General features: G+C 49.6%; 1 protein-coding gene across 1 annotated transcript in view; it reads right to left on the bottom strand.

Annotated features, from left to right (window-relative positions):
* The window catches only part of SORCS3 (sortilin related VPS10 domain containing receptor 3), a 464,482-nt gene that overhangs the window by 103,440 nt on the left and 335,710 nt on the right, over positions 1 to 25,332 (bottom strand). Inside the window, exons 6-7 of the mRNA XM_024208853.2 lie at positions 23,823 to 23,887; positions 5,625 to 5,743 (exon numbers count right to left, since the gene is read on the bottom strand). Coding sequence (XP_024064621.2) covers positions 5,625 to 5,743; positions 23,823 to 23,887 — 184 coding nt within the window. The remainder of the gene's footprint in view (positions 1 to 5,624; positions 5,744 to 23,822; positions 23,888 to 25,332) is intronic.

Below are 25,332 nucleotides of genomic sequence, written 5' to 3'. Positions count from 1 at the left end.
CTGCAACGATGTAAAACTATTTGAAGTGAGTCAGGCCTTTTGCATGCAAAATGAGTTCAGGTCTCAAAGCACTTCACAATCTTTTTTATCGGATTTATGCTTACAGTGCCTCAGAGAGAGACTAAGTGACTTTCCCAAGGTCACACAGGAAGTATGGGCAAGGATGGTGTCCCTAGCCTGTTTGCCATAAGATGGGAATGGACGACAGGGGATGGATCACTTGATGATTATCTGTTCTGTTCATTCCCTCTGAAGCACCTGACATTGGCCACTCTCAGAAGACTTAGATACTGGGCTAGGTGGACCTTTGGCCTGACCCAGCATAGCTGTTCTTATGTGGCAGCAGCGGCGGCTCCAGGCACCAGCGCTCCAAGCCGCCGAAGGCAGCCTGCCTGCCGTGCTTGGGGCGGCAAAAAAGCTAGAGCTGCCCCTTTATGGCAGAGCAGAGAAATGAACCCAGGTCTCTCAAATCCTAGGCTAGGACCCTAACCACCATCCTTCTAGACAAGTGACTGGTGGTGCAGACAGGGGAGGAGAATGTTGCCCTACATTTCCCACATTCCACCCAGAATCCAGTCCTCCAGAAGAACATCAGTTGACAGAGCAGTTTGCTCTCACAGCACCGTACCTCCAGGCTGCTAATGACAAAGCGACTGCTCCCTGCTCGCACGTGATAATACCACAGACACCGTTTGAATCAGGAAGAATGCCAGCCATAGTCAAATTGCCACCCTGCCCCTAACATCTCTGTCTTAACTCCCTTATCGTCATCATCTGCAACAAGAGCAGGCAATACAGCAGCAGTTCTCAAGTCGCGCGGCTGTCACAGCAACAGCGATTGACTGGAGGGAGTCGCTGAACACAGGTGCTCAGAGCAGCCACCGATCAGAGAATCGCTTGATTTGGGGGAAACCAGAGTCGAGAGAGAAAAGCCCAGTTTTTAAGGTGCCCAGGAAACTGAACAACAAATGGAATACAATAGAAGGTGGCCAGATATGAGGAGGAATGGCAAGAGAGACAGAGCGATAGATATTAACAACGGTTAACTAGCCAGTGTCCGTGCACTTCGGGGCTAGCCACACAGCTCTCATTAGAATTACATCCTACATGCTCCTGAGCAGCTGAATAAATATGCCACATGGGCTGCAGGAGGAAAGGGAGTCTATAGTCCAGCTCTTTAAAAAGGCTGGGATAATGATTATTTATTACTCCCCATCATGTGTCCCTTTGGTTAATGGTGCAGGGAGCTTCCAATTTGAAGTGGAAATGAAGCAGATCCTGAGGCAAATAGCAATCCCTACTGATCGAAGATTGAGGCAGGAGGGTTGCTACCACATTCAGCTCCAAGTTCTTCCCGCGGTGAAGGGTGTTCAGCTCCAAAGGGCTGGTTTGGTCCACTGGAGAGAACGGCCACCAGCCACGAAGTTCAAATAAGGAGCCAAGCTTCCCCAAGGTTCAGAGAGGGTTGGATCTGAGGATTTGGTATGGACTCATCTCTAGTTTCTAATCCAGAAAAACACCCACCAATTTCCTTACTCTGCTGCTCTGTAGAACCCTGTCTAAACCAGAGTTCAGACCAGGTTAACCTCCATTGTGTTCGGGGCTATCCAAGCCACACCACGCCCTACCATCCTAAAACGACCCAATTAGCATGCAATTGCCTCGCCCCATCTCTGTCCTTCAATGTTCATGGATTATAGTTGGTTCAAAGAGAATGGCCAAGTTCTGGTCCAAAGTTCTAAATAGCCCCGCCCTCCCTCCGGACCCCTGCAGATATTGATAGACGTGGGAGCACAGGGGTATTAACTAGATGATAAGCTAAACTAGCAGCACATCTGATACGCTAGGAGAACATCGTCAAAGAAAACTAGAATCTCCATGCTACACATCCCAGAGCACTTTATTATTATTGTTTTTATAGCTGGTAGGTAATTTTTCAATGAGGGTTTTTTGGGGGAGGGAGAAGAGGGGGCAAAAATGCCTCTTCAGCCAAGTGGAAATTGTCATGAGAAAAATCTCCATTTTAAAGTCTTTTCGGGCTTTGCTGAAAAAACAAACATGTTTCAGTTTTTGAAAACTTTGGTTCTTGATCACCCGAAAAAGTCTCTGAAAAATGGAGGGGAAAATGAATAGCTACCTTCAAAATGTTTCCCTGGAAAGAAAACACATTTCCAACCAGCTCTGTAATGTGGAAATCCCCAGAGATCTGAAACAGGGATCAGGGCCCCATTCTGCTAAGCACCATGCACAGGTATAACAAAAAGACTGTCCCCGCCCAAAGAGTTTACAATGTAAGCTTTACCCAGGAGAATAGAGCAACAGCTCAAGTAATTAATAGCAATCCAAATCTGATAGGCAGATGTGGATCATCTCCAAGGCTGGATTCAGAAAGTGAAACCATTTTGGTCACAAGTAGACACAGGCAGGATGGGCAGTGCACTACAGCTACAGAGAAAACTGTAGGCATTCTCTACTGGATGAAAATGTAGTGGAAAAAACGACACTGATTTTAATGGAGATATTGCAGCTGAATGACTCACAGACCCCCTTGAAAGTAGTTATTCGAAAGCATGTTAAAATAATATATTTTGGGGTTATTTTTGCAAATGGCTTTTTTTTTTTTGCAAAGGGCAATTTTTAGATGATGTTAGCAGCGATACAATATGAACCCTGTTCCGGCTTTGGCAACAGCACAGTAAACTCATTAATTTAAATGAGATTTGACAGGTGTAACTGAGGGTGGGATTTTGTCTTAAGTATATAACTTATGCATTATTGTCCAAGCTCAGATATGACTACGCTAGGCACCTTAGAAATAACTGATCATTCTGATAGCTATTCAATGTGTGATGAGTTTAATTCATAGAATCATAGGACTGGAAGGGACCTCGAGAGGTTATCTAGTCCAGTCCCCTGCACTCATGGTAGGTCTAAGTATTATGTAGTATTATCATTCATATGAATGACAACTGGAATGTGGCCACTCCTTCTTTAATTGAGTCCATCATAATATATGTTTACTGTGTTCTCTCTTGTTCATCTTCTTGCCACGCTAAACAATCCCCATCATTTCAATCTCTCTTCATATTAAAATTTTCCAAACCTCTAATCATTCTCCCTTCTCTGCACCTCTTCTAATTCTGCAATATCTTTTTAAGGTGGTCACTACTGCACGCAGCATTCCAGAGGAGGGCAAGCCACTCATCATAATATTTTCCATATTATGCACCCTAACTTCTTGTTAGCTTTGTTTGGAGGTAAACTGAGCCACACAGCTTTACTCCTGCTGAGGATCTGACCTTGCTAGCCTAATGATGAACTCAGTTACACTGGATATACACTGGTGGATCTCTAGATAGCTGTATACACCAGCTGACATCTATATCTAGATCTCCTGATTCATTCTGGGCATAGAGTGAGATCAGAATCAAGGCCTGCGCCCATATCTCTAATGCAGCTGTTAAAGCTCAACACGTCCTTAAATGGTAATTTGTAAGTTATTTAACGTTCAAAATAATATAAAAAAAAATCTGCCAATTAAGTCTAAATGAAATGCAGAGCGAAGTACATTTAAGACACCTCATTTAAAGTGTTGCCAAATATTTTTACTTGGAGTAATTAGTGACTATTAATTTCAGCCCCAAGCGCTCCATTTCCAGTGGTTGCCAATTTAAGGCAGACAAATGCTCACACCACGCAGGGTTCCCCATCACCCAGACAAACAGTTCAACATCCCAGGCCTTGTTCTAGTGCGTTTATGGAATGATAAACTCTTATCAGATGTGCTGTAAGCCCGAAAGGGACACAAGAGCCTGGGAACGCTCTAGACTGCCGAGATAAAAAGCCAGTTTAATGCAGGCTCTCTCAGAGGTCTGGTGTACAGTAGATGTTTACCAAAAGATCTATGGGTGTCTCCAATTGCAGACACATAGGTTATTAAGATTCGCTGGTATATTTTCTAGAGGCAGAAGTGCTAATTACATCAAAGGAGCTCTACCCTGCCCCCCGGCACTGAGCTAGTGATCTTCCCAGTTAAACAATCACTTGGAAAAGCTAATTTATTTTTTCCAATAGACGAAGTGATTTTGCATAATTTTAAAGAAAACAAAAGAACAAAAAGCCCACCCGCTCTGCAAAAAGAGAGAGCTCTTGAAGGGCCAAGCCTGTTTCTTTGTTATCCTACTCCCATCCTCCCACCCGAAACATCAGCTTCATCTCTGTCAAAACTTGCTTGGATCGTCTGGGCCCATCTCTCACCAAATCATTTCTCTGCCATTGCAGGGCTCTTGGGCGCTGGTGCACCTGGGTACCTCCTGTTCTCTCCTTGTGGCACATGATAGTTTAGCCTCCCGAGGGCTGTAGTACTATGGTCTAATTCTGGTTGGTGGTATGGGTGTGGGTGTGGCTGCGTGGCGATGAAGGTCTGCATTATACTAGAGATCAGCCAGATGATCTGGTCGTCCCTTTTGGCTTTGAACTCTGTGACTCTGAGGCTACATCTTCACTACCCGTCTGAATCGGCGGGGAGAAATCGATCTCTCGGGGATCAAATTATCGCATCTCGTCGGGACGCGACAATCGATCCCCGAATCGACGCTTGTACTCCACCAGCGCAGGTAGGAGTAAGCGCCGTCGACGGGGGAGCCGCGGAGGTCCATTTGCCGCCGTCCTCACAGTGGGGTAAGTCGGCTCGGATACGTCGAATTCAGCTACGCTATTCGCGTAGCTGAATTTGCGTATCTTAAATCGACACCCCTCTCCCCCGTAGTGAGGACGTAGCCTAAGATCACCACCATCCTCAAGGTCTTCATTGCTCAATCCTCCCATTCACAAAAACCTGGATCCCGGTCTCCACCTGGATGAAACTTTCTCTGCAGCTGCTCTCTCATAGGGTGGCCATTCTCGCACCCCCTCCCCCTTGGTTTGTCCCCAAGGGACATGCTGGGGAGCAGTTGGGCTGTTCCATCCAGCCCCTCGCCTTCTTGGGCAGTCTCCTCCTTCAGGTTCTTCCCTCCCCATCCACAGGGTGGTCATCCACCCCCCACCTCTCCCAACCTTCTTTCCCTTTGAGTCAGCCTTATACCTTCCTCTCTTCCCAAATCCCCCTGCCTTGCTCTCTAGTCACTTTGCCTTCCAAGCTGATCTCCTGTCTGACCCATTAGCTTTCTGCCTCCTTGTTTGACTGTCAAGCCTGGTCAACTCTTCTATTTGCCTCAATGCCTGCTCACTCAACATTGTCTTCACCGGACACTGCTTCTCTGCCCTCTCTATCAAGGCCACGGTTTGCTAACAGGTGCTCCATGGCATTTTCCAGACAACCATAACAACAGTCTGCACCTTCCATTTGGGGAATTACAATCTGCCCTGTAAGGTGGGTAAGAATCATCATATCAAATAAGGAAGCTAAAGCACTGAGAGATCAGTCAACTTACCCAAGGCCATGCAGTAAATCTGTGCCAGTCAAGTATTGTTCCCAGGCCTTCTGACTTCCAGTCCCATGCCTTACCGCTAAACTATCCTTCCTTCCTCCAGGAAGAAGAAAACATGCTGTATAGCGCAGGATCTACCTAGCCCCAGCCTGCCACACCACGCACCCACTCCCCTCGGATATTGTGTCAATGTACCTGAATAAAGACATATTCATCCTGGACAACAAGTGAGTTGGTGTCGATGGAGCGCAAAAACGGTCCACTTCTGGTAGTCTCCGAGCACTCCTGGATCCGACAGGTTATATAGTGGGCGTCTGTAATAGGAGCATAGGCACACATGAGAAATTCCTGCCCAGGAGCTCATGGTCCAAAAACTTAATAAGCAGCTCAAAAGAAGGGCACAGAATGGAAATGTCAGCCTGGGCTACAGTATCCTGGATGTTAAAGTTAAATGTGTTTGCCATCCTCATGCTTCAGGGCATCAGATGATCACCTGATTAGGTCAGGAAGAAATTCCACCCCCCTATGTAAACCACTGCACACTCTTCTATCCAGGGTCTAAACTCTGTGTACTCCTTATAAACACATCAAAAATTCATTAGGCCCCCAAGGCATAGAAAAAGATTTCCCACCCACCCAGACTGCTCTCCTTCTATCCACTACATACGCCTATTCAAACTCACTCATAACCTCTCCCCAAATCATCCGAGCCCTGGGGAGATAGATGAGCCTTGCAGCGTACCCCCAATGTCAGAAGATCTGGCCTGTGATGGCCGAGGAAGGAAATCAGTTCCAGGGTCTAGCCTCTCATACGAAATGCGCTGCCACCTTCTGTTCAACCCAGGAAGTCATTAGCTCAAGCCTCTTGGCTGACCCCAGCTTTTGTGGTATCCCACAGAGAGAGAGAAAGCCAGCAGCCAATCGATATCAAGTTTGGTCATGACAAATCTTACAACTTCCTCCAGAAGTTAATCGACAGCTAGCGCAGATCACAGAGCTCATGCAAGCCATGCTCTTGGCACGAAGCACCTTGGTATTCTACTCCAGCTGAAGTGTCCAAGGAGTTTTAAGACACAGCCCCTTGTGCACTGATGGCAGGGTTCTAATGCCAAGAGGACAAAGACATGGGAAACAATAGGACAAAACAAAAGGCTGCAATACCTTTTTGGCAAGGACACCTGATACAAAGCGCTACCTGGACATCCGGGAGTGGCTGGGGGGTCTAAGAAGACCCTCATGCTGCTGAATCCAAGGAGATTAATTCATTAAGTCCTTTGGGTGACTGTGTCCAAAGAACAAATGTATTTATGATTTGGGAAGTGCTGATGATTCATTTAGTGGTATACAGTCCATGCATATAGAGACAGTTCTTCCCCAGAGAGCTTACAGTCTAGAACAGCGGTCTCCAAAGTGGGGTGCACGCACCGCAGGGGGTGCGCAAGATGATCCATTGGGGGGCGTGGCAGGAGGAGTGCCGCCAGAGGGGGGAAAAAGGGGGGGCAGCTAGAGGAGGGAGGGAGCGAGCGGGGAAGCTGCCCCCCACAGCAGGCAAGGCCACCCGGAACGCAGGGGCTTTAGTGTACGGGGAGATTTTGGCAAACCAGTAAAGTGCCTGAAACCCCTATGGCTTAGTGTTAAAGGCGGCCTAGTCAGCAAGCTGTAAATTGGCCATTCAGCAATCTCAGCTTGACCAAGGCAGGAGGGGAGGGGGTTTTGGGTGCCACAGAAAGGGCAGCTTGACCCCGCATCCTTCCTGATAAGAATTGTGTTGAAGTTGCTGATACATGCATTTTAAAAGAGTAGGATATGCCCCAGGAATGTCTATTGGGGTCTCAAGGCTGCAAGCTCTGGAAAAACCCAAACCTAGTTAATCAATAATCAGAAGGAGCCTCTTGCTTGCCCATTGGAACTGCTTGCTGACAAGTTTTCTTTAAGGGACATGTCATTCTATTACTAATGTATAAATAAGGGGGGAAAGCTTGAGATAGTGGGACTCCTCTGGGGCATGCTTCGGGACTGGTCTCTCCCTCTGGATGCATCTTGTGTTCCCCACTGGCAGACGGGTTGCTACTGTGCCACTTGAGAGCCACACTCAGCTTTGGTAATTATCAAGGGTTGGGGGTGTTTTACTAATCTTGTTGCGGACGTGTGTAAGTGCTTGAGTCTAAGTAAAGTTTAGCTTTAAGTGAAAGCACTCTTGTGTTGTCCTGTTTGTGCCCACCATCTATCGGTTGGACGGCCGTGTCTCCCCTGATTTATTTCCTGACACCTCCTCGCACAGAGTAAAAGTTACCAAGAGCTTTGGGTTGAAAGAACCCCGGGTAACAAGGGGCTGCAGGGATCTGGGCTAAGGGGGCGCCGGGGGCCTGGCCTGCAGCTCTAAAGCCCCTTTCGGAATGCGGCCCTGAGTCCTCCGGCCCGTGGAGGAGCAGGGGCAGCCGCGCAGCCAGCGGTCGGAGAGAAGCGGCGCTTTCCCCTTCAAAGTGCCGCTTCTCTCCGGCCGCTGGCTGTGTGGCTGCCCTGGAGCCCCTAAAGCCCCTGCGTTCCGGGTGGCCCTGCCTGCCCGGGGGGGGAGGGGGAAAGGGAGGAGGCAGCTCCCAGAATCGTGGCCATGGGGGCGGTGCCGCGCTGCGCAGAGACACCTGCACACCCCCTGCACCAAACAGGAGCTGCCCCAGGTACATGCTCTGCACCTCCTGCCTGCCCCAGCCCTGAGCCTCCTCCCGCACCCTAACTCCCTCCCAGACCCCACACCCCACCCTGAGTGCCCTCCCGCCCCCTAACTCCCTCCTAGACCCCGCACCCCCACCCTGAGCGCCCTCCCGCACCCTAACTCCCTCCTAGACCCCGCACCCCCACCCTGAGCGCCCTCCCGCACCCTAACTCCCTCCCAGACCCCACCCCCACCCTGAGCTCCCTCCCACACCCTAACCCTAATCCAGACCTTCAAATCGCTGTATCACAAAGTGTTAAACCAAGATTTTCAGAAATAATGAAGCATATTCAATCACATTGCACTCACTAAGCAAAAAGGTTTTTTGTACCATTAATAAATAAAATAAAATAAAAAAATATTTTAAAAATATTGTTTATTTCATATTTATCTCATCCTTTTTAATTTCTATTTTTTGTGTATGTTTTATAATGTACATAATATATGAGTACAGTAGTACATGTATATAATTTATACATAAATAAATATACATATATTGGGGGTGCGTGCTCAAAAAATTTTTACTGATAGGGATGCGTGATCAAAAAAGTTTGGAGACCACTGGTCTAGAAGACATAAGAATAGATGCAAAGAAAGGAGCTGTTTTAGATAAAGGCCCCAAATCTATATTCCTCCCCCACCCCTCAACACATACTTTCACTGCTGTGTACCTCATTGAGTAATCAATTTAGCTCTATTGACTTTCAATAGAACTATCCTGATTTAAACTAGCTCAGGATCTGTTCAGAGCTAAGAGGCAGCTCTAGGAGAAGGTGGTGGGGCCATCACACCAGGACCGGAACATCATTCCATGACTTGGAGGCTGCTTCTGAGAAGGCCTGGGAGCAGGAGGAGGACATGAATAAGTAGTACAGGGCAGGACCCAGCTCAGTAGGTAGATTAATAAACAGGCATGCGGTGCAGGGAGAATCCAATAAGAGACTGACCCAAGATGTAGGCAAGTCAGTATGGAGCCATGCAGGGCATGGTAGTTATGGACAAGAGTCTTAAACTTGATGCAAGTGGAACTGGGTCAATCAATTAAGAGAAGGCAACGATGTGGTCTGGTCAGTGGTGCTCTGCCTACTTTTTATTACCTCAATACTTTTCATAGACATGAAGCCTCCCAACACCCTCATGACGCGGGTAAGTATATTACATCAGTGTGTCACATGGGGAAACTGAGGCCTGGTCCAAGGTTGCACAGCAGGTCAAGCAGCAGAACTGGAAATATAGGGCAGGAGGCCACAGTCCCTTCCTCGACAGCAAGGCTTCAAAAGGAAAGCTCTTCATAAGCCACCTGTTTTGTCCTAGGGACGCTGTGGAGAACTAAGGTGATGGCCCCTAGCCATTAGTAGTCAGGCACAGGCCAGCCAGTGCAATGGAAAAGGAAAAAAGAAATCAGGTAATGATTAATGCTGTAGTAAGCCTTCCAGGCCACACAAGCCATTACTCTGATCCCTTGACAGCTCTGCTCTCGCCCCTGAAGATCACATTTACCAGCTTGCTAAGCTTGGGAGGGGAGGGGAAGGGGAGGGAAAAGAAAGGAACGTGAGGTCAGACAAGAAGGGTTTTCATCTTGGACCCAGGAACTGTATCCACATTCCAAGATCTAAATGCTTGCTCAAGACAGCGGAAAATGCTGATGTGCAAAGATGCTCAAAAAAGCACCACAACTTTGTTGATTGAGGTGTTCAGCAATCCAGAGCACATGAGGAAAAAACAAACTTGCTAACCTTTCCTTGGAGCTGCTGCTGGGAATGGGCCTGCCCGTCAATAGGCTCAGACCAATGACTCCCTTGAAAGCTGGCTGCATTAATGCAGCACCATGGCTCTCTCACCGATGTGCCACCTGTAATACGGGACTGCCCTGCAAAGTGAGTTGGACAAAGTCATCGCAATTTTGACCAAAGGAGAAATGGAACTCAACAGGTAATTGAAACAAAATGGCTGCATCAGGATACTAGCCAGATGGAGTTTAGCCTTCTCCAGGGTACTGCTATAGGTTGTTGTGCTTCTAGCTATTAGTTATGTGCTATTGTGTTATTATGTATAGTCTAAAAGAGAAATTGTGGCTGGGACAGAATGAGATTCTTCATCTGCGGAAGCATGTGGTTGAGAGGAAGGATGGTCTCATGTTGAAGTCACTAGACTGGGAGATGGGGGTTTTTCTTCAAGATTGTGACACAAGGGTACAGAGAAGGGCAACACATGTGATTAGGGGTATGAAACAACTTCCATACGAGGAGAGATTAAAAAGACTGGGACTGTTAGAAGAGAGATAGTTAAGGGAGGTCTACAAAATCATGACCAGCGTGGAGAAAGTGAAAGTGAGATTACGGAAAGTGATTAGGGAAGTGTTATTTACCCCTTAACATAACCACAAGAACGAGGGGTCACCCAATGAAATTAATAGGCAGCAGGTTTAAAACAAACATAAGGAAGTCCTTCTCCACACAACACAACACAACACACAACACACAGTCAACCTGTGGAAACTCTTGCCATGGGATATTGTGAAGGCCAAAAGTAACACTTCAAAGACCCCCTTGAAAGTAGTGCACTGATTTTAATGGAGATATTGCAGTTAGTAGAAAGCCTGCTGCCAGCCTCGGAGTCTGGGCCTCTCCAGAGTCAGCCAAAGGTTTTGCTCTGTGTTTCGATGGAAGATTCTTGGGACCCCATTCATGTTTCTATTAAACGTAGCTAATTGTGTTTCCATACTTAAGCCCAAGGCTGGCCAGGTTTTGCAAAGTTGCAGGTTCTCTAGCACAGCTCCACTAGGGTGACCAGACAGCAAGTGTGAAAAATCATGAGGGTGGGGAGGGGTAATAGGAGCCTATATAAGAAAAAGCCCCCCAAAATCGGGACATCTGGTCACCCTAGCTCTACTGAAAGCCTCTGGCAGGAAGGAGAGGAGTCCCTGGGAAAGGAAAGGGAGAATATAATGAAGTGTTGCCTACAAAAGATGAGAAATGGGCCCTGAAGTTAGCAGAGACTCCTCTAGTAGAGGTTCGTTCTGGCAAGCATCACTGGAGACTTCAGAGTAAGAGGCTCTAGCATGGGTTTGGGGCAGAGGTACTGAGAGTTTCAAGGTGGCTGAAACTACAATGCTGGTTCTGAGCAGTTGTACCGGGAACTTAAGTGCAATGGAAAACGCACTGTTAGTTCTGGGCAGTGCCACTGATAAATAAAGGGTAACAGAAACTACCCCACTCACTCCAGTCCCAGCACTAAGAACTTCACAGTAATAAAGCATACAGCAGTACATTTCCACTCCAGCAATGTGTGCTTCCTCCTGTCTAGATCTGGAAAACTAGCTCTAGCAACATTACAAGCTCCCTTCTTTCAAGGTCCTCCAGATCTTCTTGTATGATGTACCTATCTCATAGGGCTGGAAAAGACCCTGAAAGGTCATCAAGTCCAGCCCCCTGCCTTCACTAGCAGGACCAAGTACTGATTTTGCCCCAGATCCCTAATTGGCCCCCTCAAGGACTGAGCTCACAACCCTGGGTTTAGTAGGCCACTGATCAAACCACTGAGCTATTTCTAGTGTCTCTTTTGGTAATGTGCTTGTTTCTGGGTTTACCACAGAAGCCTCTACTCTACTCTACTCCCCATGGCTACGTCACCCGCTCTTAGTCTCTTGCTAGACACCTTAAATCCAGGGCCGGATCTCAGGGCTTACTGTCCCGCTGGACTTCCTTCTTCTCCTTGATGACCTACGTTATCCCAGGGAGTGACTACAGCCCCCTTTCGGCTTTCCGTCTCCTGGCTTTATAGCCCTTCCCCAGCTGGGCTTCATTCGTAATGAACCCTGGCCCTCCCACTCACAGGTGATGCCTGGTAATCTAACTGGCCTCTCAGGCCCTCACGAACTCTAGCAGGACTGGAGTAGGGTGCACACCCCAGCACACACCCTCCAGCTCAAGACTGTCCCCCATGTGGGCATAGATGCCTTCCACCCTGGAGTTGCTGGAGCTGGGCCTTCTCCAGGCTACCCAGCCTGAGCAACAGTCGGCCCTATTCTTCCATACCATCCCGGTTCTTCTCCCCCAGGAACTCTTGATCCTCTGCAGCTGCTCACAAACCCAGTTCTGCAGCTACTTAGCGTCTCCTGAATTCTTTTTGCTTGCTCCAGCACATCCCACAGCATCCTTTCCATCAGGGTCTGTGCTTGTCCCTGTTTCTGTCTGGTTCTTCTCCCTCCTAATCTTTTAACTCTGTGCAACCCCCTACCAAGTGCGTGGATTCAATGTCTGCAGCGTCCACGGTCACCACCACCACTTCTACTTTGCCTGCCTCCTGCATACTCCAGATACAGGACACACACTCTTTTTCAACATCACTGGGGCCCACGCCTTCCCCTTTGCTACCCTACAATTTCCTGAGAGGTCAGTGTCTTTTTATACGGCCAGCTTCTCAACACCCAGAACAAACCCTCACCCTTGCCTTGTCAGTAGGCTATGCTTCTGCATCCTTCTGTCTAGCCCCACCTCTCCCGGGATAACCTTCTCCTCACAGTTCATACAAGGGTATGCTCTTCTTATGTGCCCTTGTTGACCACAGGCAAAACATACCCTAGGTTGTGCCTCTGGTCTCCTGGCCCCTGTATACCTTTTCCTCCCCTGCTTCCTCTGACCCCTGGTGGTTTCCTTTCTCAGGATCTCTATGAGCTACCTCTGTTGCCTCAGCAAGATCGCCAGCTGCTTTCTCAGCTCAGCTTGCTCCTCCGTCTGCCTTGGTTGGGTCTCCAAACATTGCTGGAGGACTGCCTCCACAGCCTGAAGCTCCCCAGGGAACTCAGGTAACCACATCTGCCCCTCCACATGCCAGCTTGGGACTATAGACCTGAAGGGTTCCACACACTGTGGTTCCATTTTGTTACCTGAACGACCCCATCTTCCCCTTGTGTCTGGGGGGGATAGTCTGCCCGCATTTCCCCACCAATTGTAACAAGGTCCCTGCTCTCTGCCTGTGTCTCTTTTCCGGTAACATGCCTGTTTCTGGGTTTACCACAGAAGCCTGCTCTACTCCCCATGGCTACTTCTCCCCGGCCTAGGCTCTTGCTAGACTCCTTACTCCAGGGCACAGTCTCGGGGCTTACTCTCCCCCTGGACTTCCTCTTTGTCCCTGACAACCGCCCTCACCCCAGGGAACGACTGTAGCCTCCTTCTCCTGAAGCCCCCTTCTTGCTTTCAGCCTCCTGGCTTTATAGTGTTGGCCCAGGCCTTCCCAGCCGGGCTTCACTCTTAATGAACCTGGCCCTCCCTCTTGTAGTTGATGCCAGGTAACCTAATTGGCCTCTCAGGCCCTCGTTAACCCTATCAGGGCTGGTGTGCAGTGCACACCCCAACACAGGTGGATAAAAACAACCTTCTAAGATACATATAGTGTTATGTCACCCACAGATGGCAACATCCCAGCATGCATGGCACGACTCTCTGCAGCTCTTTTCTGTACCGAGCACGGGAAGAGCAATGGGAATGCGTCTAGGGTGGTATTTTTAGAAGCCCTTTGCCACAGTACATTCACCCACACAGTAGGTTGGATATTTTTATCCTCCCACACACTGGGTTATTTGCTGATGGTAAGTCACAAAACAGAAGGAAGAGAGGGGGGAAAGCTCTAGTGTTGACATGACAACCAGCTTTCTGCCTACTGGGAAATGTGTCAGTTCGAGTGTGTTGCACTAGTAATCAAATTTATACAAAGAAGGGCACCTGCTTAACATTCACAGAAAGGCAGGGTTCCCCCCCCCCCCCGCCTATGTTCCGTTTTGTTTCTTATTTAGTTTTATTTAACGCAATGAAGTAGATGAAATAAAACAAATCTTCAAACCTGACAGACTCGGGCTACAATAATGAGCTTGTCTCCCTTCCTGGGGCAGACGGTCTATCCCATGGTCCGACAGGAAATGAAAAGATAATTTACTAAATATTGAGGATTAAACATGACCGGCTATACTAAGAAATAGCCCCATTCAAGCAGGAGGTTAAAGGATGGAATCCACTGCAATAAGGCAGGAAACAGGTATTTCACAATGCAAAAGGATCAGATTAAAGACACACCTGAATTAAAAGCTCAGATCTGAACATGCGCAGACTTTGGGGAAGTCCAGAATCCAAGAACTCCAAGGCCAGAAGGGACCATTATAATGGTGTAGGCTAACCTCCTGCCTACCACAAGCCAAAGAGTCCGGGAGCAGGACTCCAACCTGGGTATCCCACCTAGCAGGGCAGAGCATGAATCACTAAGCTGTTGGGCAAAAGGAGGAGTCTGGAGCTATCGGAGGATGGTTTTGACCCTCTGATCTCTGGGTTTGGGGCCTGGGCACATGCCTGCTTTGCTCACCCCTCTATTTCTGGGTGGAGGGATAGCTCAGTGGTTTGAGCGTTAGCCTGTTAAACCCAGGGTTGTGAGTTCAATCCTTGAGGGGGCCACTTAGGGATCTGGGGCAAAATCAGTACTTGGTCCTGCTAGTGAAGGCAGGGGGCTGGACTTGATGACCTTTCAAGGTCCCTTCCAGTTCTAGGAGATAGGATATCTCCATTTGTTTAATTTAATTTAATATTTGCAGACTGGGCTCACCTCTGTATCAGAAAGCGCATGAAATGTAAATACAGTGGGACAGGGTTGGTGGAAGGTCAAATTGTAAACCTGGGGGTGAAAGGGTTCAAAAGGTTTCCAGCAGCTTGGGGACTCGGCGATTCCCATCTCTAGTCTGAAAGAATACCTCTCCAAACTGACTCCATGCTGCCAGAAGGCCTGTCCATGCAACTGGTTCTCAACCCTCCCTTCAAGGCAAGCTTGGGAGGCTTTCTGGGGGCAAGCAGGGAGGAAGGTAGCCTGGAGGGGGCCAGCCCTCTTGCCAGGGAGAAGGAAGGATCGGAAGTTAATGGAAAGTTGAATGGCTTGGGGAAGGTTTGCCACACTCTGGTCTGACACTGTGCTAAATCCTGCTGCCTGCTTGCAGCTGGTGCTTTCATTGCAACCAGAGAGAGGAGGAGAACTGGCACAGATCACAGAGGTGGGTCCTGATCTGCAAAATCTGGCTCTGGACTTTGTCTAAGGGCATGTCAATACTGCAATCTCAGGGTATGACTGCAACTCGAGTAGATAGACCTGAGCTGGCTTGAATCCTGCTAGCTCAGGTCCCAGAGCAGTACAGCCATGGCAACCGGGACGGTACAAGCTCACCTGGAACCCTGGGTAATCACTCGCGGCACTAGTTCACACTGAAACCCACGCTGCTGCAGCTTCAGTGCTCCGGCACCCGAGCTAGCTCGAGCTGCAATCAGACCCCACACCGGCAGTGCAGACATCCCCTTAGTCTCTGCCGCTGTGGTTTGGATCGAGGCTTATCTCTAGCCGTTCATTTTAAACTAGGTTAATAAACAGGCTTGTTCGAGGGCTGCGACAAGAGCCAGAAAGGACAGTTGAGACACCGAACCTTTTCTTGTCCTATGCTCTTGCAGCTCATGCAGAGTTGGCCATACAGTCTGGCCAGATGGATGAACACCCACTCGGGTCCCGACAGGGCAAGATCATCAGCTGGGGTAAATCAGCATTGTTCTCAATGGAGAAATGCTGATTTACACCCGCTGAGGATCTGGCCCACTGATTACACAGCTTGCAAATCCGATAGAAGGGCTGAGGCCCTGAGAAAGGCTGGAGGTAGGAAATACACAAATCTCAGGAGATTTCCAGTCCAGTTTTGCAAAGCCAAGAGGCTAGGAGATATTTGGACACACATACGGGTGCTTGTGCCCAAACTATATCACAGAACCTTTAAAGATTCGGCCATCATTAGTTGTGATGTGATTGTGTTAACAGGAGGTTAGCCCCTGGGGTCCGGTTTGGTTACGTCGTTGCTCTAGGGGACACATCTCATTACAAATGGAACACAAGAACTACAGCTGCAAATAACGTTGCAAAAAAATGTTTCACGCAGCCCCAACTGGAAGACTGAGCCAATCAAGGATTTGGGCTGTCTTAATATGTATGTGGACTTTATAATGCACCACAGTGCTACTGTCTCAGCTCATTTGTGTGTGAAGCAACGTGGACACCTAGTGGCTTGGAGGGATTGCGACAGCCTTGCATTTTCTATTTTCATGATCTTGTGAAAAAATTCTCCTACCAACTTTCCCTACTTAGGATTCCAGAGGACCCATCCACCTTATGGGTACAGGATAGCAGGACTCCTTGTAAATGCCTGCTAATCATATGTAGCATCTTACAATGGAGGATCTCAAAGCACTTCACAGACATTAATTAACGTGGCTTCAAAACACACTTGGGAAGTGGGTATGTTTTCACCCCATTTGACAGAAGTGAAGCGATTTCCCCTGAGCCAGTGGCAGAGCTAGGGAAGGAGTCCTGCCTCACCGCTCCTTGCGCTGGCAGCCTAGAAGATGCTTAGAGGATTGCAAGGGAAATAAACAGGAAGAGAGACACTGGAGATCTTTCTCCAGTAGGTGGGTCCCTCTCTGACGGGAGGGATGAGCAATCGAACCTGTCAATGCACAGAAAGCTGAAAAGGTCAGACCCACATGGCAGGTGAACATCAGTCACGAGAGATACTTGACATCAAGGCTCCTAATGACTTCCACTGCAAATCGAAAGGAAAAGGGAAGAGAAGAGTCAGTCTTGCCCTTGCGAGAATAGGAAGTGAGAAAGAAAGCAGAGTCCTTCTCAAAAGGCCCCAGAGCTCCCCTCGGGTAGCTTTAGTTAGACACCCTGACGGCTCTGTTCAGAGACTTGTGAACCCAGTTTATCCCCAGTCCTGACACATTTTGGAAAAGCCCCATCAGCACCTTCGTGGAAGGCAGCCGACTTGCTGCACTAAAGAAGATATTACCAGTCCAAAGCCAGCCCACCAGAAAGGGGAGCCCACAGGGGCAGCACTGAATAGTCTGTGCGGGGTCTACAACGTGCCACCATGCACTGTACTCCTGCAGCTGGTTAGAAACCCTTATGCTATTGGGACAGCTGACTGGTCCCTGCTTTTTTGAATGTAGGCAATGCACCCGCAATACATTTCCCCAGCAGGGCCCCATTGGCTCAGCAGGGCCATTGCCAGAATAATGGGCCAGACCCTGCAAAGCAAGGGCTGGACCCTCTCTCTCTCTCTCTATGCCTCTATTCAGGGGATAACTAGCATCCCAATGGAGATCTGAGTCCCTGCTCCCTCTGAGACTGAGCACTTCCTGAGGGAAGAGAGGGGCCTGGGGAGGTCAAGGATATGGCTCTCCCTAGGAGACAGAAGACTTGGCTGGACACAGAGGGACGTACACTGCATCCTCTTCAAGGCTGGTGCAGCAGACCTGCCCTTGTGTGCTGCCCGGTTGCCCCACTCGTGTTAATACACCCAGAATGATATTAGCCTTTTTTGCAACCATATCATTGTAACAGGGGTCTCACTCTCTGCTAGTGCCCCACCTCGTGTCTAGGTCTGAAAACATAGCTCTCGCTGCATCGGGTGCCCCTTGCTGCCTATTGCTTGCTCTGTGATAGTCTTTCTTCTGGCCCCTTGGCCTCCAGCCAGGCCACCATTTAGCCCCACTGGACAAGCTGTCCGTATGCCATCTCAGGCAATCTTCGGTTCCAACTCCAGGTCCTGTGCCACCTTGCCAGTGGCTGCTAAGGGAACCCAGCCCCACCAGCTACTCCAGGTTCAACCCCAGGGACCCGATGGCTAGCAGCCTAGGTCTGCTCAGTCTCAGACCCTCTTGCTGTTTCTCTGAGCTCCTTCCTACCACACCCCTCTATCTCCTTGCCTATTTCTGGGTTTTACCACTGGAGCATCCTCTGCTCCCTGTGGCTACTTCACCCCTCTCAGCCTTTTGTAAGACTCCATAGCTCAGGGCAGGACCCCAGGGCCCACTCTTCCCTTAGCTTTCCTCTTTGTCCCCGGCCAACACTCTTTTTCTCTAGGGACTGACTGCAGACCCGCTCCCTGCAGCCTCTTCCTGCTCTCACTTCCTGTCTTATACTCCTACCCCAATTCTTCCCCCAGCTGGGCTTCATCTGCCATTAGTATTTACCAAATCCCTGGCTTCCCTCCAGGTGCCGCATATAAGGTTAATTGGCCCCTTCTGTCCCACATGAACCCGGTCAGGGCTTGTGTGGAGTGGACACCCCAGCACAATCGCATTGTTGACTCATATTCAGTTTGTGATCACCCATGCACTGCTACAGACTAGGGACTGAGTGGCTAGGCAGCAGTTCTGCAGAAAAGGACCTAGGGGTTACAGTGGACAAGAAGCTGGATATGAGTCAACAGTGTGCTCTTGTTGCCAAGAAGGCAAACGGCATTTTGGGCCGTATAAGTAGGAGCATTGCCAGCAGATCGAGGGACGTGATCATTCCCCTCTATTCAACATTGGTGAGTACTGTGTCCAGTTTTGGGCCCCACACTACAAGAAGGATGTGGAAAAATTGGAGACAGTCCACCGGAGGGCAACAAAGATGATTAGGGGGCTGGAGCACATGAGGAGAGGCTGAGGGAACTGGGATTGTTTAGTCTGCAGAAGAGAAGAATGAGGGGGGATTTGATAGCTGCTTTCAACTACCTGAAAGGGGGTTCCAAAGAGGATGGATCTAGACTGTTCTCAGTGGTGGCAGATGACAGAACAAGGAGTAATGGTCTCAAGTTGCAGTGGGGGAGGTTTAGGTTGAATATTAGGAAAAACTTTTTCACTAGGAGAGTGGTGAAGCACTGGACTGGGTTACCTAGGGAGGTGGTGGAATCTCCTTCTTTAGAGGTTTTTAAGGTCAGGTTTGACAAAGCCCTGGCTGGGATGATTTAGTTGGGGATTTCTCCTGCTTTGAGCAGGGGGTTGGACTAGATGATCTCCTGAGGTCCCTTCCAACCCTGCTATTCTATGATTCTACGACCCCCAGATCCTTTTCAGCAGCGCTGCCGCTCAGCCACTTATTCCCCATTTTGTAGCTGTGCATTTGATTCTTCCTTCCTGTGTGTAGTACTTTGCACGTGTCTTTATTGAATTCTATCTTGATGACCAATTCTCCAATTTGCCAAGGCCGCTCTGAATTCTAATCCTGTCTCCAAAGTGCTAACAAACCCCACCCAATTTAATGTAATTGGCAAATTTCATACACATACTCTCCACTCCATTAACCAAGTCATGAATGAAAATACCGAATAGCGACAGACCCCTGCAGGATCCCAGTAAATACACCTCTACCCCGATATAATGCTGTCCTTGGGAGCCAAAAAATTTTACCGGGTTATAGGTGAAACCGCGTTATATCGAACTTGCTTTGATCCGCCGGAGTGCGCAGCCCCACCCCCTGGAGCACTGCTTTACCGCGTTATATCCGAATTCGTGTTATATCGGGTCGCGTTATATCGGGGTAGAGGTGTACATCCCCCCAGTTTAACAGCAAACCATTGACAACTACTCTCTGAGCAGGGTCTTTCAACCACGTCTGCACCCACCTCACAGTAATTTCATCTAGACCACATTTTCCTAGTTTGCTTATAAGAACGTCATGTGGGACTATGTGAAAAGCCTGAGTGAAATCAAGATATATCAAGTCCACCTCTTCCCCCTACCCACTAGACCAGTAGCTCATGCCAAAGAAGAAAATTAGGATGCTTTGGCACGGTTAGTTCTTGACAATTCCATGTTGGCTTTTATTTATAATCCTATTATCCTCGAGGTGCTTACAAATTGATTGTTTAATACTTTGTTCCAGTATCTTTCCTGGTACAAAGTTAGATGGGCTGGTCTATAATTCCCTGGGTCCTCTTTGTTCCCCCATTTTTAAGGATAGGTACCATGTTTGCCCTTCCCCAGTTCTCTGCGACCTCACCCGTCCTCCATGCTAATTGCTAATGGTTCTGAGATTGTTTCAGCTTGTTCCACACCTACCCTAGCATGAATTTCATCAGGCCCTGATTTCATCAAGGAGTCTGTCTAGCAGAACTGAGGTGCTCTACACAGAAGTACAGCAAGGAGATCTCACCAAAACTCATCCCCCCACCCTGCTTAAGTTTCTTGGGGCAGGGACTGCCTTTTCAGTCTGTATTTGTACAGCGCCTGGCACAAAGAGATCCCGATCCAGGACTTGGACGCCTGGGTACTATGGTAATACACATAACATCTCCTATGGGTTTGTCTCTCAGAAGAGGATCCCTGACCCACTCTGCATCTACAAGAAGCTATACAATATCCTCCCCAGAGAAAGCGTTCTTGCACGGTGCTCTAGAGGTGGAAAGGCTTGGAGTCAACTAGGCCCATCATTGACAGAACCTCATGAACATTTACAGAGACGGGACAATTCCTGTCTCACAGGTCTGACACTTTACATCAGAGGTGGGCAAACTACGGCCCACGGTCCACATCCAGCCCACGGGACTGTCCTGCCCGGCCCCTGAGCTCCTGGCCCGGGAGGCTAGCCCCCGGCCCCCCCCCTGCTTTCCGCCCCCCCCCCCCCCCGCAGCCTCAGCTCGCTCACTGTGCCGCCGGCGCAATGCTCTGGGTGACGGGGCTGTGAGCTCCTGGGGCAGCGCAGCTGCAGAGCCCGGCCTGACCCGGTGCTCTGTGCTGTGCGGCAGCGGCGTGGCCCGGCTCCAGCTAGGCGGCGTGGCTGTAGCGCCGCCAGCCACCGGTGCTCCAGGCAGCGCGGTAAGGGAGCAGGGGGGATTGGATAGAGGGCAGGGGAGTTAGGGGTGGTGGTCAGGGGGCTGGGGTGTGGATGGTGGTCGGGGGAGAAACAGGGGGTTGAATGGGGGCAGGGGTCCCGGGGGGAAGTCAGGAAGGAGGGGGGGTTGGATGGGGCGGCAGGGGGCAGTCAGGGGCAGGAGTTCCGGGGGGGCCGTCAGGAATAAGAGGAGGGGTTGGATGGGGCGGCGGGGGTCCGGGGGCAGTCAGGGGACAGGGAGCGGGGGTGTGTGAATGGGGCAGGGGTCCCAGAGGGGCTGTCAGGAAACAGGGGGGCTTGGGTGAGGCAGGAGTCCTGGGGGGGGGGCAGATAGGAGGTGGGGACCAGGCCACGACTCCTTCCCCTAACTGGCCCTCCATACAATTTATGAAACCCGATGCGGCCCTCGGACCAAAAAGTTTGCCCGCCCCTGCTTTACATAGTCAAGAGAGACAAAAGGTGGGAGGGGAAAGAGCAGGAAGATGTCTTGACCCAGGTCACACAGCAGATCAGTGGCAGAAACACAGACAGACCCTATATCTCTCAACTCCATCATAACACCGTCCTCAGCAGACGTCCCGTGTCTCATTTCCATGGGCAGAATGCAGGAGATCTTAGTCACGTTCCTAGAACCACTCCCGTCCACATTACACATTTAACCAGGCTGTAGCTGGGTCAGGACACAACTCTATTTTCACTCACTCGGTTGTAGCTCTAGCATCGGATCGGCACCTGGTGCAAATCGATATAGCTCCACTGTCTTCACAGAAGGGACCACTGGGATCACCTAACTTGCCTTCTGCATCTGGCTGGATAGGGAATGTCACCCAGACATTCCAGGATAAGTGGAGCTAAGCAGGCTCACACCAGCAGAGGCTCTGCCATGTACTCTAGAGGGGGATTGTATTGTTTCCTTGGAGTGCCGTTACTGGGAAGTCAATGGCTATTCAACACACAAGTGAACATTAAAAATCGCACTTATAACAACACATCCGCCTTTGTAACGGGCTCTGCTGGGGGAGAACGCGGCTTTGGATAGCCTTATGCACCATCCCCCACTGGGACCCACGGGAAGAACTCCCATCATAACCCATTATCTCCTGATAACGCCTGCAGTCCTTGGGGACTGCTGTTTGCATTTTGCTGGCTCTGCTGTTCAAGCCTGTCTCGCTGGAGAGTATTCAGTACCATCGACGGCCAAGCTCAAAATGCTGAATTTCTACAGTACAAATAAAGCAAGCAAGCAAGACCTGGAGGAAGAGCTCAGTCTACAACACAACGCAACAGAGACACGAGGACACCTACTTCCCCAACACGCGGTGTCCAGATAGCTGGGTGAGCAAGCTTAGAGTGAGTTTGAATCCAGGCTCCATCAGCAGTTTGATCCCCGCCCCCCACACACGCTTCTATCTTTGTGTGCAATAGAAAATGCACAAAAGAAAGAACCTAGCTGCTTCACCAGCCTGTTGCCCCATTTTACTGTATTGTTGATGTGGAGCTTTTATTGCCTGGTGATTTATTCAGAAGGGGATGGTACCGATCTCCCTGCTGAAGGGCAGAGCGACGCCAGCGGAAGGTCTCAGAAGAAGTGGCGCTTAAAGGAAATCACACTGGATTTAAACAGCATGAGGCCCGTAGTGTAGCACATTCAAACGTAACAGGGTCTGCATCCAACAAAATGTAACCCCCACTTCCCCCCCAAAAAAACCTGCCCAAATCGACCACTTCCAGAGGAACCTTTTCTGAGTGAACCTCAGGGGCTGAATTCCGCATCCACCACCCCACGGTAATTGCTGTAAAAGGTGTGTGCTGTACCCACGTGCCCCCTTGTGGCCTGGGGCACTGCTGGTATGTCCATCGTCATTTCCCCAGTTGAGGTGCCAGTAACTTGACTATAAAAGTATTTGGACCAGAGGAAGCCAAAACCAAACTAACAAAAAGTCTGTCCCCTTTAGCAAAGTGTCAGGAATGGAGCAACGTAACAAGAGTTCACGAAGCCCTCACTCAGGACTCTGATTCAGGGCTCCCAGACTTAAAGTCCACAAACAAAGTCTCGAAGCATGGTCTGGCTAGTCTCTGGAGCCTGGGATAGCCCAATCCAGCCTACACAGCGTCTAGTCCCCAGTCCAGCTTCCTGCTCCAGTTTAAACACGCCAGTCCTAGGGCACCGCATGGAGCCTCTTTGATTACACCCAAGCTGTTTCGCTTGTGAGCTCCTGGCTGTCCCTAAAAGGGGTAGTACACTCCTTCCTATACAGTCTGCATTTCTAAACCCCCCCCCCACCACACACACACACACCGCCAAAGGGACACAGCATTCTACTGTTGCATAGCATTGCACTGAGCTGTTAAGCAGCTGCCAAGCTCCACCCCAGAGGTGGTTGCATTGCAGCACTGTGATTCCTGTACATGATTTGTAAAGCATTTGGGAGATCCTTACGAAAGAAAAATGCTATGGAAACGGAACCTTACTTGTTTGCAAAATATCCTATCCACCTGGTTAGCAATTAATTCCTCATGAATCCAGTCCACTCCAGAAGTAGCTGGCTGCATTTCAATGACAGGGGTAAGTGATTATTGTTTTCCTATTTAAGTCAGAGTGCCAGCACTGCGCCTGCTGAGGCTGGGAAGGAAGTGCCCACCACCACCATGTACTGCATAAACAGGAAAGATACACTGTGTGTGTGTGTGTGTGTGTGTGTGTGTGTGTGTGTGTGTGTGTGTGTGTGTTTGTTTGTTTGTTTGTTTGGGCGGGGGGAGGGAGGAAGGTTCCTTTGTGAATTTATATGGGGATCCAGTTCTCAAAGACAAGTAGGATTATAAGCAATTTGTAACATGTTGTTATCCATTATGAGCCAGATTTACCGACACAGTCCAGCTGCTTTGTGGCACTCTGCAGACGCAAAGAAGCCATCCAGCATGATGCCGGTGAATTTTCCCCTATGTTATTCATATACCGTAATTGATAATGACACTTATTATCAGCAGAGGGCTCAAGCACTCACGTCCATCAGCTGTCCGGGCTTCCATGTGCACAAGGTCAGGCTCCTTATCCAAACCCGTTACGGACCTGGGGAAGAGAAGGAAAGAGAAGGCGACCAGTGAGATTAAAAGCTGTGGAGAGCGCGGGTAATGCCAAGGCAGCTGCCATCCCCCCATTATAACAGGCCACCTTGGAGCACAAGTAGATTGAACACATGAAGACTCTACATAAGCAGCAAGCTGCAGTAACCACGCTGGGTCTGTCTGCACAGGAGCTGGAAGGCGTCGTTCCCAGCTTGCGGAGACTCCCCCGCGCTAGCTCCGACTGAGCTACTCCGCTAAAAACAGAAGCGTAACAGCGATGGCACAAGGGTTGGGAGTCTAAGAAAAGGGTGATCATCTCTCATCCTTTGGAGTGTGCGCTGATCACCACAGAGGTCAGAAAGGACCTTCCTCTGGCATGCAAAGCACTCACAATTGGTTACGTGCCTTACCTTCCTCTGAGGCAGGAGGATGCTGGCTACCGCTGGAGGCCAGGGCACCCACCTGCATGGACCTTCATTCTGACCCATTATATCAAAGCCTATACTTCACACAGGGAAGGGCCCAAGACTCGAACGCCTCTAGACAACGAAGGGCCAGATCCTCAGCTGGTGTAAGACTTTCGCATCTCCATTTACTTCAGCGGCGCTATGCTGAGTTACAGTAGCTGAGGATCTGGCCCCAAGAGCGGACGATTGTGCTATATATCATTCAAGCGGTAATTTCACATCGGTTTGCAATAACCTCTCAAATTTTATCTGGGGCGTGGAGGGCAAAAGCTCCTGTAGCAGGAGTCAGTGAATGCAGCCCCCCATCACATGGCAGAGGGTAGCAAGATTCTGTAACCCTTCTCTATGGCATGTCACTATGGCCAGGAAATAGAGATAATGCTCTTCCCAATATACCTGTGCATCACACCTTTATCCAAGGTGCTAGTGATTGTAGAAGCACTTACTTTATCTGGCATCAGGCCCTGCCTCAGTTTCCCCTTAATAATAGATCTTCCTTCAGGCTAACGATCCTTTATCAGAGCTTCTCACCCAACAGCTTCCTGCGCCCTGCGAGTCACTCTCCCTGGCCATCTGCCTGGGAGGTCTGGAGAGCTGTCACCCTCCTGCTTCCCAGCTCTGAACTCCAGCCTTCTTACCTGGCTGCTGCGTCCTCCAGGCCCTCTGCCTGAGAGCTAAGAACAGAGCCTCTGTTCACAGAGGCCTCCTACTCCTCTGAGACATTCCCTGAGTGAACTCAGGCTGCCCTCCCTGACTCCCAACAGGTTTGGTTCTGAGTCTCCAACTCCCACCACATGACTCATTCCCTTCACCTGGGGAGGTGGGCTAAGCCTGCCCCAGGTGCAGCTGAGCCCCACCCCTTTAAAGGGCCGGCTAACCTGTGACTCTGATCTCTATACAGAAAACAGAGGACTGATTTCTGCAGGCTCGCTAGAATGTTATGTATTTTAAAAGGATAAAACCTGAATTAGTAGAATCTGAT

This window comes from Terrapene carolina, unplaced genomic scaffold (genome assembly GCF_002925995.2).
Source record: "Terrapene carolina triunguis isolate 2854851 unplaced genomic scaffold, T_m_triunguis-2.0 Scaffold95, whole genome shotgun sequence".
Lineage (NCBI taxonomy): Eukaryota > Metazoa > Chordata > Testudines > Emydidae > Terrapene > Terrapene triunguis.
Note: the sequence above shows the minus strand (reverse complement) of the source record. Positions and strands in the feature narration are given on the sequence as shown.